The sequence below is a fragment of the Chinchilla lanigera genome, unplaced genomic scaffold, assembly GCF_000276665.1.
Source record: "Chinchilla lanigera isolate Chin_1 unplaced genomic scaffold, ChiLan1.0 scaffold00029, whole genome shotgun sequence".
NCBI lineage: Eukaryota > Metazoa > Chordata > Mammalia > Rodentia > Chinchillidae > Chinchilla > Chinchilla lanigera.
Genome location: NW_004955430.1, coordinates 22,130,304 through 22,145,470, shown reverse-complemented (window position 1 = coordinate 22,145,470; position 15,167 = coordinate 22,130,304). Strand labels below are relative to the sequence as shown.

The 15,167-nt window shown below is 38.5% G+C and overlaps 1 protein-coding gene across 2 annotated transcripts in view; it reads left to right on the top strand.

Moving 5' to 3' along the window:
- Gadl1 (glutamate decarboxylase-like 1) overlaps positions 1–15,167 on the top strand; it is a 158,327-nt gene that overhangs the window by 42,337 nt on the left and 100,823 nt on the right. Inside the window, exons 7-11 of one of the 2 annotated variants that reach the window (XM_005387520.2) lie at positions 3,182–3,261; positions 3,379–3,433; positions 8,615–8,731; positions 13,374–13,438; positions 13,734–13,815. In XM_005387520.2, the coding sequence (XP_005387577.1) occupies positions 3,182–3,261; positions 3,379–3,433; positions 8,615–8,731; positions 13,374–13,438; positions 13,734–13,815 (399 nt within the window). Of the gene's footprint in view, positions 1–3,181; positions 3,262–3,378; positions 3,434–6,696; positions 7,533–8,614; positions 8,732–13,373; positions 13,439–13,733; positions 13,816–15,167 lie in introns of those variants that run through there. The other variant, XM_005387521.2, reaches the window with a different exon arrangement.

Sequence of the window (15,167 nt, the reverse complement as noted above, 5' to 3'; positions counted from 1 at the left end):
CATCACAGGATATCAACAGCACATGCTGCACTATCTGTATTAGTTAGCTTTACATTGTTAGGAAAAAATAGCAGACAGGTGCAACCTAAAGGAGAATATTTCTCCAACACACCCACGCAGACTCCACTCTGCAGCTCCCTGCTTTCCCTGATATGCCAAAGAGATTTGGGTCATAGCATTGGCATTACTTTATTATAGCAAGTACATCCATTATTTAGTCAAGAAAGAGTTAAACAATGTATTTACTAAACAGTCTTAAACCTGTAGTAATCTTTTAGCTATACCACCATTGTTTTCTTCTAAGCCTTTGTTCCATGACAGGTGATGTGTTCCTTTACTGTAGAAATAGGCAGGTTTTTCCAGGCCTTGTGTTTCCCCGATTACTCCATCCCTGTCTTCACCATCAAATACAGAATGTATGGACCTGCCACTGAAGGCAGTTTTGCATACTTTCATATTTGATTGTAATGCAACTGTTAATAAAGACCTGCAAGATCATGACAGAGACCCCTGCCCCATCAGTAGATCGAAGGTAGCCTCCCCAGTGCTACATGGCAATCAAAAAGTTGGGGACTTTTGGAGAAAAGTAATACACTGATGACTTGACTAACACTTTGATGTGCATTTCTTGGTTTCATGTAGAAATCCTAGGTTTGTAAAGTTCATGAAGAATTCAAATCATTTTTGAAGTCAGCAGAAAGTAATGATCATTGTCTGCCACCAAAAAGAGATGGTGAAAAGAAACCCTTCCAGGGCAATAATCTATGAGACTAGTTCTTCTTTAGTGGGGCTCAAGGTGGGACCCAAGTGAGAGGTTTAGGATACAGGTCTCAGGGTTGTGCCTCCCTTAACCTTGTAGCCTTGTAGGTTGGGTTTGTATATTAGTTGGGTTTGTATATTATTGTGCCTCCCTTAACCTTGTAGCCTTGTAGGTTGGGTTTGTATATTAGTTCAGCCCCTCTCAATGGGCAAGCAGGTATCCCTTAAGCTGAACTGCTGAGCCTGAGACTGAAGTCTCTCCATCTGCATTCTGGCTCTCGTCTTTTTAAGAATTGAACACATTGTATGTTTTTGGGAAAATCCTCTAGATATTTCTTTTTTTCCTTCTCTAAGTATAATATTTATAAATTCTGCTCTTTCTACCAGCTAATTTAAGCAGCAAATTAGTCAGGACTAGAAAGGACCCATGTGTCCAGGCACAGTGCATATAGAGGAGAAAGCAGTTCACTGAAAAAGCCAAGGTCATGGGGGAAAAAAAGAAAAGGAAAACCCTTTCAGGAACCACAAAGTAAGATTTCAGCCTGGTGCTCTCTCATAGAGATGCTTGTTGTTTTATCTGTATGGAAACGATCACCTGCTGAGAATTTTTAGCCTTTGTAGATTCACAGAACCTATAGAGAGCTTGAGTCTTAGAACAACTGACATCTTCTGTAGCTGTTACTTCTGAATTCCAGCCTTCCAGTTTTTTCCTCTGGAAACTACTCAGCGTTTCTGAAGCATCTCGCTTTCCTTTTTTCCACTTCCAGGGCCTTTTTCCTTCTCTGATGCTTTCAGATATTTAAGCTTCAGTTTTTCAATATTTTTATCTGTCCCTGTCCATTTGAGATTGACATTTGCCCTGAGGTACTTAGCAATAGCTCTACTGCAGCTCTTCTTATTCTGATTACTAGTTTTTGATCCAGCACATCTATTGGTTGGAGATATTTTGCTATTTCTAAGGGGTAGAGCACTGTGATTTTCCTTATAGTCAGATGTCAGGTGGGCTAAGCTAGCATTTATCATTAGGAGGTCAATAGCTGCTCAGTTTCCAGAGTCCAAATCTCTGGTGAGAAATAATTCACCTTAGATGTGTCACCTTAGCTGTGGCAGGCGTGTTCCTGCCAACCAGCACAGGTTGATGTGGCAAGAAGAGAATTAATTACATTTTCCTACACATTATTGCTCTTTACTATGCATATGTTCTTGTAACAACCTAAAATGAATGCATCCCACAGGCAGTTTGGATGTGTCTTATTTGATATTTGGAAATTAATTATTTAGGATAGTTCCATTTTTTCCTGATGGTGTTACTTCTGCATTTTATTTTTACTGAGTTAAAAAAAAAGCTCCCAATAAAATTCTCTTGACAAAAGAAGGAAAAAATTACCACATTTGAGAGAATATATCAAGTTAAGTGTGAAGGCATGACTGTTTTTATAATGTATTCATACCTACAAATTAAATTACTAAGGTTTTTTGGTACAATAATATCTTTTAGCACCTTCATTCTTCTGGCATGAAAAAGAATTAATTGACCACCTGTCCTCAATAATATATAAAGAATGACATCTCCAACATTTGCATGATAATTATCATATAGGCTCCATGCGGGGAAGGAAAAGGCTCAACAGTGTAAACTACTTATTGTTATTTGCCAATAAAAAGTAGGTCGGACCCAATTCCAGAGCTGTTGATTAGCCTCATTCATGCCATAGCTGAGTGTTTGTCTATAAATTAATATTACTCTTCTTATTATGGTTTTAGCCACATTCCTGAATGTCTGATTTCTGCCTTGCATTCAATATTAAGTAAGATTGGCCAAGTGTCTGGTCAGTGTTCATAACCCATTGTTCGCTCTTGCAAATAATTAAATGCTACTCTAGTCTGTGAATGGGATCTTTGAGACAGGGTTTGAGTTTGCCTCAGCAGTGAATTGAGATTCTAAGTTTCTACTGATACCGAGCCTTACTAGCAGCATCGAGAGAAATTTTTCTTTCCTTATGGGAAACAATAGCTTCCAGGGATCAAGCTTGTTCCATAGGGTAGGCTCTACATTAAAGCCTTCAGGTGCATGAATCCATTCCATTCTATAACCAGCCGGCAGAAGAGGCATTGCTGATGTGGCTATGTTATAAACTAGTGAAATGAGGCTTAGAGAATGTGCCTCACTTGTTCAAGCTTCTATAAATTCAGGTGAATGTGAGCACAGTTAGAGGAGAAAATGAGAGCACAAGTAGAGAATGTTCTCAACTACTAGAGGAAGATGCCCAAGTAAATTACTGCTTTCGTCTCCTTCTGTGCAGTAATCCAAAGATTATGCTCTGCTACAAAGGCACACACCTATTTAGATACAAAGTAATACATCTTTCATGCCATACAGGACATTCATCTCTCTCCCTTCCCCTTTGCCCCTTCAATTCAGTGTCATTACTCCATGAAGAAGTCAGCGTCTTTTCTGGGGATTGGCACCGAGAACGTGTGCTTTGTGGAAACAGATGGAAGGTAATGGGACAGGATCTGGAAGCTGGTGGGTGGAGGGATAATTCAGCCTGTTTAGAAAGCAGTGCCAGTGCCTGCGAACTAGTAATATAACTGACAGTTTAAATTTGTACCCCTTAGAGGTAAGATGATACCTGAGGAACTGGAAAAGCAGGTCCTGAAAGCCAAAAAAGAGGTGAGGAGAGAGGGAGGGAGGGAGGGGGAGGAGGATGGAAAGCAGGGAGGAGAGAAAGAAAGAGAGAGAGAGAGAGAGAGAGAGAATGGAAACAGTGAAGCCTGTTTTTATATGTGGGACAGGGAAGAGGAAGTGTGTTGGAGTTAAAGTAGGGAAACTCATTTACAGATGTTCCATTTCCAGGTGCGTGGCTCCCATGCTCTGTGGAGTTCCTTCGATGTTCTCATCCCCGGTGGCTGGAGCCTATTAAAATACCGCCATGACCGCTGTTCAGTATTCCCGGCTAGAATGAGCCCTAAAGATGACCCTAGCCTCTCTGGCAGAGTTCCACATCCGCTCTCCTGACCGAATCCTCCCTCTGAGCAGCTTGCAGGATAAATGTGTTGTGTCCAGGCTGCACTCAGGATGATTTTTGATTTCTTGATCAATGTCTCCTCCTAGTTGCTTCTAACCCAAAGCCCATACATTAGTAGCACCTCACACTGGGGCTGGGTCTCAGAGTTCAGTGGCAAAATGTTTCCCTGCTTGAATATTTTAAAGCTGAAATGTCCATTCTTGGATAAGCCAAGGCGTAGCCCTGATTTCCTGCCGTGATCAAACAAGGTTGACCCTGTGTCTTAGTTACTTTTCTTGCATTGCTGAGACAAAATGCCTGATGCCCAGAATTAAGGAAGGAAAGGTTTATTCAGCTCACAGTTTGTGGAGATTTCAGTCCATACTTGGCTGGCTCCAAGGCAGAGTGGTATATGGCAGAGGGCTACAGTTCATGGCAGCAGAACATAGCAAAAGCAACAAGCACAAAAGGGAGGAGTGTCAGCCAGCAGCCTCTTCCTCTCCCTTACATATGCAAGCTATCCTCCCAGGGCAGTGTAGCACTCATAACCATCAATCAAAACCCTAAAAACCTGCTGCATGACTGCATGAGGACTTGGGGGATATGCAGATACAAACCATAACACCCCGACGTCTGCTTTTTTAAAAAGGTAGCTTCTCATTCTGGTGCCAGCCACTTTGCTTTTTGGATCAAAAGCCTGCTGGGTGTGGTGCTCCCTCTCCACTGCTTGCCTCCCCTTGCACCATGTTCCTTCCACTGCTCTTGGAGATTCAGATAACTTCTTGATAGTAGCAATACAGTCAGGGGTGACCTCAGGAAAAAGGAAGCCCAACATCTGAGCTGGGGTATAAGTATATCTATCCTCACAGGGATTCATGTTGTAAAAAGGATGAGTTATTTTCTTTTGAGTTTTAATATTGAACTTATTTTGTTGTATTCTTTATTTTTTTCAAATTTTCATAAAAATCACCTAGTTTCATAAAAAGCAATTTGAGGGCATGCTAGATTTCTATGTTTGATTTTAAGTCCATTTAAAAAAAAATACTTGTTAAAATTATGGATGGAATGGGTTCAGGTTTGTATCCTTAAACGTACACTTATAACATTCTAATGACAAATAGATTGGACAATTTTAACATTCTAATGACAAGGTGGTTCAGCTCATTATACTTTTTTGATTTTTGGGTAAATTCTATAAAACACTTGTGAGTAGTTTATTCTGCTGTAAACCATAGATAGTACTTTCTAGTTTTAATTTCATTGTTTTCTACAGAAGTTCCTATTTAAAAAATTACATTACACCATGAATTATTGTTGGTGAGAAATGCCAATTGCACTTTTTCATAGTTCCCATTACTCTTTCCCTCTTTCTTCCTTCCCTTCTTCCCTTTTCCTCTCCTTCATTTTCTGTTCCTGCCTCCTCACTCACCTGCCTCCTTCTCTTTCTCCGTTTCTTCTTTCTTTCTTTCTTTTTTCTTTCTTTCTTTCTTTCTTTCTTTCTTTCTTTCTTTCTTTCTTTCTTTCTTTCTTTCTTTCTTTCTTCCTTTCCTTCTTTTTTCTTTCTTTCTTTCTATACCCCATGCTTTCCTAGATTAGATTAGTGTGAAGTAAACCCCACATTATACTCAGATATCATTTGACCAGTAAATAATTGAGTATATCTGTGAAAGATAGGTCCTCTCTCAAGTTGGGAGTGATGGTACATGTTTATAATTCCAGCACTCAGAAGGCTGAGGCAGGAGGATCACCACAGGTTTAAGGCCAGCCTGAACTATATAGCAATACCCTGTCTCTAAAAAAAAAGATATATTCTCTTAAAAATAATACTATGATTATATTTTAAAAGTAGTAATTTCTTAATATCATCAAGTATTCAGTCTATATTAAAATTTGCTCCACCAACTTTTCAAAAATGTTTGGCTTGTTTAAATGAGTCAAACAGAAGCACAGTTAAGGATTGAAATGCTTTGTGTTGGTTGACTTGTCTCATAAGTTTTTCCTAATCCATAGCATGCTCCTTCTCCTCTTTTTTTTACCCCCTGAAATTGATATGTTATATAAACCAGGTCCTTTGTCCTGCAGTGTACATTGTGGATTTTGTAGAGTACACTGAATACTGAGACTCTAAGCGTTCCCCTCCTCTGCACTGCCCCTTCAGCTCTCTGAATTTCCTGTGAGGCTCCATGAGATTCAAGTTGGGTTTTTAGCCAGGAAGTCTTCATTGCATCCTTCGATCCAGAGACAGGCCCGTGTCTGTTGTTGAGAGGACACCAGTGGGTGGAGTTTGGTATTGTCAGTTCATCCACCATAAGCCATCCCTCAGCCTCACCCATGGATTTTGCTGCTATTGACTGTCGTTGTTCAGACTCTCCTTTCACTAAGTGATGTTCTAATTAATTCACTGTCTTGTTCCTTCTTTATTTATTGGCAGGCACTTTTTTCTATAAAGAATTATGTATCCTCATCCCTATTTGATTTCCCCAAGGAAGCAATTTGGACAAGCAAGGCAGGATATACATGTTTTATCTTTTTCCCTATCATTTATTAATTTTCAAAACAGTGACTTGTTTCCTAACTTCCCCTCAATGTAGTCCCCTTTGCTTTTAGTATCATCACCAGTTCATATGACTACCACAGTGGGTTTTACTCCACTATCGTCATTATTGTTCTGATGTCCAAATACTTTTGTTTTGGCAGTATATAAAACTGAAATAATTCTAAAGTTTAGAATTTAAAAAAAGATGTTTTAAAAAATTAAAACTTAAAAGAGGGCAATGGAGTTAGAGTTGGTGTATCTCCTAAGTTTTCTTTCAAGTCAGAATACTTGAGCCTAGATTGACCATGAAGCAACCTTGCATCCATTCTAAGATAATAATACATGATGTATAGTTTGTTTTTCTCAGTAATTTAAGCCTGATTGCTTTCAAACTTTTAACTGTTGTTTCAGATGAAGGGACTAGTACACCAACATTTTTTTTTCCTGGGAGTCAACTCTCTGGTCATTGACAAATCTTTAATACTGACCTTTATTTGATACCATTATAAAGACAGTGTATTCCACAAGGCAGAAGAAGTCTTAAAGTGATTATTGATAAGTCCAAGCTAGTATTACCACAGAATATTTCAGAGGTACTTTTGAGCATGTGTATGTGAAAGGACAAACTTTTGTAGGGATTATAGTTCATTGGCAACTTGCAATTAATATTGTTTCTACTGTGGTTTCTCATTAATACCATGAGGAAGAAAAGCATATGGAAGACTGCAAAAGTTTAATTTCTAGGCTTGATAGGTATAGCAAGGGTTTTTAAGAGGTGAGGAAAACCCATTAATAGGCTATCATAGCTTGCGTAGTTATTTTCTCACAACTGTCAGGATGTCATGCAGTTTATGAGGAAAAGCCCAATCACTGAAGACACCTTAAACAGTTTTAGTAAATGACTTTTTCTGTTGCTCTTAATGATTGATGTCAATCTGTTCTCATTTCATTTAGGTCCCTGACATGATAAAGACTAAATCTGTTGTGGTTGAGTACAGGGAAGAATTTCCAAAGCCCATGGTTCCCCAGGGGCTCTGTCAGCTCCTGACCTGGCTGTGAGAGGTTTGGGGTAGACCCAATTCTCTGTGTCACAGCTGTCTCCCCAAATGGCAACTGGATTCATTATGTACCACCACTTTGATTCCTGTGCATCTCAATTTGGAGATGTGGGACCAAGTGTTCTTGCTCTGCCCCACTTTCTGTTGAGAAATAACATCTTTCTGTCACAGGTCAGTTAAATTGGATTGAGTTTTGTTCAAACACAACCACCCTAGCATCAAAGGCCATAAAAATGTGTTGCAGTAACAATGCATTTCATGATGACTCTGAAGAGAAAATGGCTCTGTGCTAAATGCAGGTAAAATGACTTTCAGAGGCAGCAGAGTGAGATAGACCACTTATTACTCAAGTGTTCTAGAAACTGTAGATTCTAGTTGCTCCCACAACCCCACATTTGTCTGTAAGTTTTCCCTCCAGGGCCCTGCTACAGGAGTAACACGTCCCTGCCACACCGCAATGAGATGGCTATATTCGGAAACAATCTGTCTTCCTCTGTCTGCTTAATGTGGAGTCCCTTCATGGGGCAGAAGTGTCTGGTTAGCGTGGCGGTGATTACCATTAATGCCTGTGTGTGCTCCACATTGTCCCTTTCCTGCTCCATTTCCCACTGACCCTGACAACTCTACAAGATGCAGCCACCTTGTCTATGAGGAAGAAAAATCATGGTAGGAATGATGCAGGCTTTTTTCCAGCACATTCCAGTGAATTTCTCTATGCATTACCCATGCAGAGAATGCATCCAAGTGAGTCTGCCTTACCCTCTATTCAAATTTTGCTGAGCCTGTATCAGGCATGGTTTACCCCTAAGTGGGGTGTTCTTCTTCCAAGTCCATTTCTTTTTGTTTTGGAGGAGGATGACAATGCTGGCACCATGCAGGCCTGGTGTATTTCCCCAGGAAGAAACTGGAAGTCATACAGAATGTCATCTTAATGGTTGAGGTTACTTTCTTCCTACCCGGGCCATCTTTAGCACAGAAAATACTGCACAAAGAAAAGGAGAGCAATAATGAGGAGGCTCAGTGTTGAGCCAGGACAGGAGAGGATTGTGCTCGTTGCATTTTCTCAGTTTCCTGAGCCTCTCTGTGACGACAAGAGGCCAGCCTGTAGTATAAAACTTTAAAAGTACCCAATAGAATCAGTGATGACTCCCAGCCACACACATCTCTGGATTTATCTTTTGCATTTACTAACTTGCCACAGGACAGACTTTGTGGTGACAGTAACGTGCTCTTGTCTGTGGACCTTCTCACAGGGGGCAGCACCATTTCTTGTCTGTGCCACCTCTGGAACTACTGTGCTAGGCTCCTTCGATCCCCTGGATGAAATTGCAGATGTCTGTGAGAAGCACGGCCTCTGGCTCCACGTGGATGTAAGTGTGCACGCCTCTCGGCAGCTTTCTGATCTTTCCATAGCTTTCCATGCTTTCACAAAATAGATGTGAAGACACTACTAGTTTTAGTTCTGTTTCTAACATGGGAAAATTAACTGTGTCATTTGCTGTAAGGGTTAAAGTAGAAGAGTCCAAGACAATGTAAATTCTGATCTTCTTTTCTGGATTCCACTTTACCTTCTCATCGCATCAGAAACCATCTGGTTTGGTCCCCTGAATCATTAAGGCAGCATGGTCAGGAGCAGTGTTTAGACTATGGGCTCAAGAGACATTGTTTTTAAAATATAACCTACCTTCTCTTCACTGTAACCTACTATAACCCACTATAACCTACATCTCTCTTCACTCTTGGGATTTCAGTTTCTTCATTTGTAGAGGGAGATGGCTGATGTGGTCTTCATTGTCTAGCTCTAAAATTATATGAGTCCAATCAGCCATAAAATTTTTAAAAATCCCTGCATTACATAATTGCATGCTATAATTAAAGCAGGTTTTATCTGGATTTATCATAGATAATAATTTGAGAGGGGTTGGGATAACATATTCTTCATGATTTTCTAACTTGAAAGATTGACTTTTTTCTAATTAATTTTATAAGTTCTGGGATTATACATAACACATTTTTCTTTAAATTAAATGTAACTTAATAATCTACTTATCCATGTTTAAAATGTTCAATTCAGACAGTTAGAAATGCTTGTTAAGCTCTTTGACTTTCTTTCTTTCTTTTTTGATTTTTGTTTTGTGAAAGCAGGAATTAATTTGTTTGCTTTTATCCAAGGAAAGGGACAATTGTACATGCTGATGAGACTTTAGGGAACTTTCCTGAGGTAGGTGAATGAATTAGACCCCCCTTATCAGAAGAAATACTTTTTGACTGGCTAAACAGACAAAACTGAGCACTTGGGGGAGGTGCCCACACATATGTAGAGTTCAGGTGATTTTATGCTTTCAGACTAGAGTTTCTATGATGCGGTATGCAGAGAATATTTCAACAGTTCAAGTGTTCATTAAATGTATGTTAATACTTGGTAAAAGCAATTCTTCAGGTAATAAAAAGCACGCTAGAGTCATAGGCTCCATTAGCATGCCAGTAACAGTACTTCAGGTAGATTATTTGTGACTCCTTTAAATGGGATTTTAGTATTTGTATCTGTTCCCATTTCAACTTACATTTTATTGATTTTTATAGACTTAGAAGCATAACAATACATTATGTCCTAAAAGATATTATGAAGTGAATACGTTTATAACTGGAAATGAAGAGAAACAATCAAATGCATCAGCAGTTATACTTAAATATTCTCCTCCCATAAAAGAAACATTGAATATGCATTAGATAGATAATGTAAAACAGAGTAACTACAGCAGTGTTTAAATTGGGTATGATATTAAGAGATTTATTTCACTTAGAGAGAATTGTGATTTATAAGTAGGAATGAAAGCTGTCTAGATTTTTAAGAAATTAAAGGTTGATGTTTGGAAGAAAAATTTTGAAGCAAACACTTAAGCTACACCAAGATATTCTATTTGTCTAGATTGAGCATCTGTAGAATGCCTATAACATTAGACTGAATTTGTCATAAGAAGGTCTGTCCTATTAAAGAAATCAGTAAACTCTAGCCCTGAGATAGTGTGTAGCTATCCTTTACTGCTGCAGGTGCTGATTCTCTTGATAGAATTTTATTACAGCAGGCTGTAGCTCACCATGAAGAAACTTATCATAGATTATTAATTTATCATAGATTATTAACTTATTTATAATTTAATTACATTTATAGTTCATAGCTTAGTTTATTATTTTATTAATTTATAGATTTTAAAGGTAAAATACTAATAAAATTACAGCCACTGCTTTGACCTACTGGAAATTTTATGGGTTTTTAAAGATTCTTTAAAATAATGCAAGATTCACTTTTAAAATATTCTTACATCTCTGAAGCTGGTATGTTGATATCCTTTTCTATTCTTTCTCAGTGGCATACATATAATGCTAAATCTTATATTTGATGTTATATTAAATTTGGTAAATTTGTTGCATTTTTAAACAAATAAATAAGAAAAGCTTTAGCTTTGTGAGGTATCTTTGCCTCCAGTATCATTCTTTCTCCGTGAGAGTGAATGCAATTCTGCCCTGTACCTCAGATTAGATCAGGGCAGTCCAGCTCTTCTTTGAAGCAGAGGCTGATGGCTTCTGTAAAACCTCATGTTTCTTGCAAAGTTCCCTATTTGCTCACAAACTATTCATACCAAGGTCCAGGAAAGGTTGTAAGCATTGTATTTCAAATAATGGATTTTAGAAGCTGTAAAATCTTGATTCCACTCCTGTCTTGCCCTCTCTTTCAAGATTATTTCTATTATTTTAGTAATTGGTTCATTAAAAAGAAAAATACATAAAATTATATACGTGGTGCTTATTAGGAAATATTAACTCAGTATATGACAGTTTTAAATAGAGACAGAAAACCAAGCTGCTACATTGTGTAGGCGGTTGGGTTCATGCATTTTATAATTCTTAAATTAGGAATTTAGAGAATAAAGCAACCATAAGTAGGATATTGACATAACAGCTGTTTTTTTTTCCTCCACTTAACTCCTTTGAGTGATAAATTTGTGAATGAGCTATTCCTAACCCTGTAACTTTGTAAACCAGTGAACTAATGCCTTCAGAGAGTTTGTGTGACTTTAACACTTAAATCCAGCTCACTGGGGTTTGGAGACTGTGTTGACTTTAAGGGAGAGGACAGGAAGCAGAGGGAAGAACAGACAGAAGGGGGGCAGCAGAGGGTCTGAGGCAGGTGGAAAGCATGAGTAAGTGGGGGTGGACAACGCTTGTGACTTTCCCTTCCCCTAGTCTCACTGGCAGCTTTTCAATATGGTTGAATGATAAAACTATTGAGATAAGTACAGAAATTGGGATATAGGTTATGGGATGAAAGGAGAAGAACCTAACACATAAATCATCTTAATATTTGAGGATCACAATCTCATAATCTAAATCTGGGACTCATTAATCAGTAGGCCAAGGTAACATTTTTCTGAATGCTGAAGGCGGGTGTTGTTGAAGCCTGGCCATAGTCACACATGGTCTGTCATGAATCCCAGTGGGAGACAGAGTACAGCAAGATGGACACTTAACTCCCCCAAGTCATCAGTTCTTTCCCTGGGAAATTGAGATTTACACCCTCACCAGCCTGGAGTCACAACAGAACTGGAAAACCTTAGGGGACTTCATGGAATTGGTTGAAAATAAAGTGAGACCAGTGGTGGTCCTAGGACTAAAATTTAAAAACCCTTTCACTCTGAAAACATTAGTTGTGTATCCTAGTGAGTCACAGGCCTAGTCCTGAAGGACAACATTGTTTTAAAACAGGATTTAAGGTCACCAAGGGGCTTGTGCTGTACTTTATTAGCTACCCATCATTACAGCTTTGGTAATACTCTGAGAATCATAGAGATGTCTCATTTTCTTCACCTCCCACATCCAAGTTGTACACAATCTTCTCACTTCTTTCTACATGACATCAGGATGTAACTGTCTTTTTATATTCTATGCTTGAAGTAGGAGAGATTTTTGTCCCTACCCTAGGGAATTCTCAAACTCACCCATTGCCTGATGAATTTTCATTGCTTTAACTCCCAAGGCCAAATGGTCACTGTCAGTAGGTGATGATGTATGGTGTTATAAAAAGAAAATGGGTTTTCACTGCAAGATATGATTTTTGTTACCTGTAAGACTTGAACAATTTACTTATCTCTTTGAAACCTTAACTCATCTGTTCAAAATGGGGACAATAATAATTGTACCCTCAAGGAGTTTCTGTGAGGTTTAAGTAAATGTGGAGATCAGCACAACTCCAGCTAGACCCCTCACTGCAGTTGTCCCTCCTTGTCCTGAAGATTAAAGCATGGAAGTCTGTTCAGCTTTTAGAGACTAAGTGACCCTTGTGTTTCCATTGATTTCTTTCCCTTCCTTCCAGACCAGTTGACTATGAGAGTCCCTTTCATCTTCTTTTCCTCAGCTCCCCTTTCCTGCGATCAAAAAGTTTGTCTCTCCAGTGAATAACTTCCTCAAGTCCTAAATTTTCTCTCTCCCATTTTCGCTCTTTTGGTCTGCAGATATTTCTGAAAACCATTTGGCTGAGATCTAATTTTTCCTTAGCGCATACCAGATAGCCTCTTCTATTTTGTCAAGAACGTGCCTCATTCACTATGTAGAACACAAGCCTTTAGCCATGATCGTCATACAACGTGTATGGCAAAATGGCAGCACCATGAAGATTTTGTCTTTTTTAGATTCTAGGTATCAAGAGGACAAGGACTTTACCTTTTAAACCTCTTTTCTTCCACACAAAGTTCAATTGGCTAAAACACCAACTTTCTATGATGTTCAAATTTATATTCTAAGGGTCAGTGGAGTTCATCTGTGGTGATGAGGTTCTGGTTGCCTGAGCATAGCCAGTGATCAAAATTCCCTGGAGTATAAATTGGTTAACACAATATAAAATAAAGTACCAAATAAAACAGATTCAAATTGTCCCTAAGGGTTTTCTATGGCAGCTCACTGGTAAACAAGTAACATTGAATTTATGTTGTTTTGGTTCTTTAAATATCTCAACAGGCTTCTTGGGGTGGCTCAGCTTTGATGTCAAGGAAGCACCGCAAGCTTCTGCATGGCATTCACAGGTAAATGGAGTTTCCTAGTTCACAGCTGATTTTTATTTAGGCAAAGAGCCTCTTTGGATTTTCCCTTCCAAGCAATATTTTGAAAACAGGCAAAAACAAAATAATTGTTTTGCTAAAACAAAAACAACAACAAAAGACACTTCCAATTTCTTTGAACCTCAGACAAGGACTCCTATGGAGCTGTAACTTGGGTATGAGAACTGAATGTAGATGCAGCTGAGGGTGGTTTTCCTTCTGCCGATAGAAACTAATTGGGTTCCCTCCCAAACCTGTCCTGCTTTGTTCACTATAACAGGGCTGATTCAGTGGCCTGGAACCCACACAAGATGCTGATGGCTGGAATTCAGTGCTGTGCTCTACTCGTGAAAGATAAATCTGTGAGTCTTTCTTTTGTGGTCTTGGGCATCAAGGGGCTTAACTCACCATGTTTGTAGAAAGCTCCATTTTTGGTTATTTGTTGGTATTCTGGGTAAGGTGTATGTGCAGGTCTTCAGTAAATGTTGCTGGTCTTGAAAGGAAGGACAAACAGGCTCATTAAAAGGTCTAGTGGTTCTGCTGTGGTAATCTTGTGGACCTGATTTAGGTTTTATACAATCTCATCAGTTGTAGCAAAGTTGTCTCTCTTGTCCTTGTTTGGATTATATTTTAAAATTCAGTTTTAAACATTGCCAAGATTTTTTTTTTTCTTGTTGATTAAGTCTGGCATTTAAGTTATCTTGAAACTTTTGTTCACTAAGAGAATGGAACAGATTGCGTCATACATTAAATTGAAAGGCTAATATACTTAGGGTTTAACAGCTCGTTTATATGGGAAGATGTTAGATCAGGTATGACCACGGAAGAATGATCACGGAAGAAGATTGGTTGTCTCAAGGGGCTAATACTTAACTTCTTTTGGAACCATGGGGAGAGTTGGAAACCAGTCTGGATTACCATGAAGCAGGTGGGACAAGAATAATTGAGATTTTCCTGGCCAGAGGCATAAACTCTATTTTCCATGGGTTAAATAAGGATTATTGTGGGAAGTAGCCCAGGCTGGGAAGTGCTACTTCATTCTTAGAAATGCCTCCTCAAGATCTGTGTTCAGCATGTGGGTGATCTTTCTCAGCCATCTGCTTATATTTTTTTTTTTGCTTAGGGGACTCCCTTTGCAATTTTGAAGACATTTTGTGTTTTATAAAAAAAAAAAATTAAATGAAAACCATATTTGAAACTTGAAATCTACTCTTTCATACATAGATATTTAAAAATCCATTTTTAAAAAAGTGTTGCGATATTTTATGTTAATTCTCTGTGTGTTTTGACATGACCAAACAGAATGTCCATCAGAAACTAGGAAGAAATTCTGCATTTATAGAATTAGACACTCTTGGGAATATGAATTTATACTTAATGGTTGGTTAGGTTAGTTATAGTTGACTATTTCAATGCCATTTGACTTTTTAAATGTGAGTTTTAAAATTGTGTGGTGACTATTTATAATAGAAAATCATTTTACGTTGCCACACCATTTTTAAACCACAGAACCTAACAAAGTTACCCATAATTACATACTTAGGACATGAGCAATAGGTGTAAACTCGTTTCTTTTTGCACTAGATACAAAAACAAAATTGAGCCAAGCATATGTTATGTACTAAGCATTTTATGCCTGCTTTTTCTCTCTTCAGCCAAATGAAGACAACTTATCTGTTGATATGCCCCCAGGAGGGGGACATCTAGAAAAAAG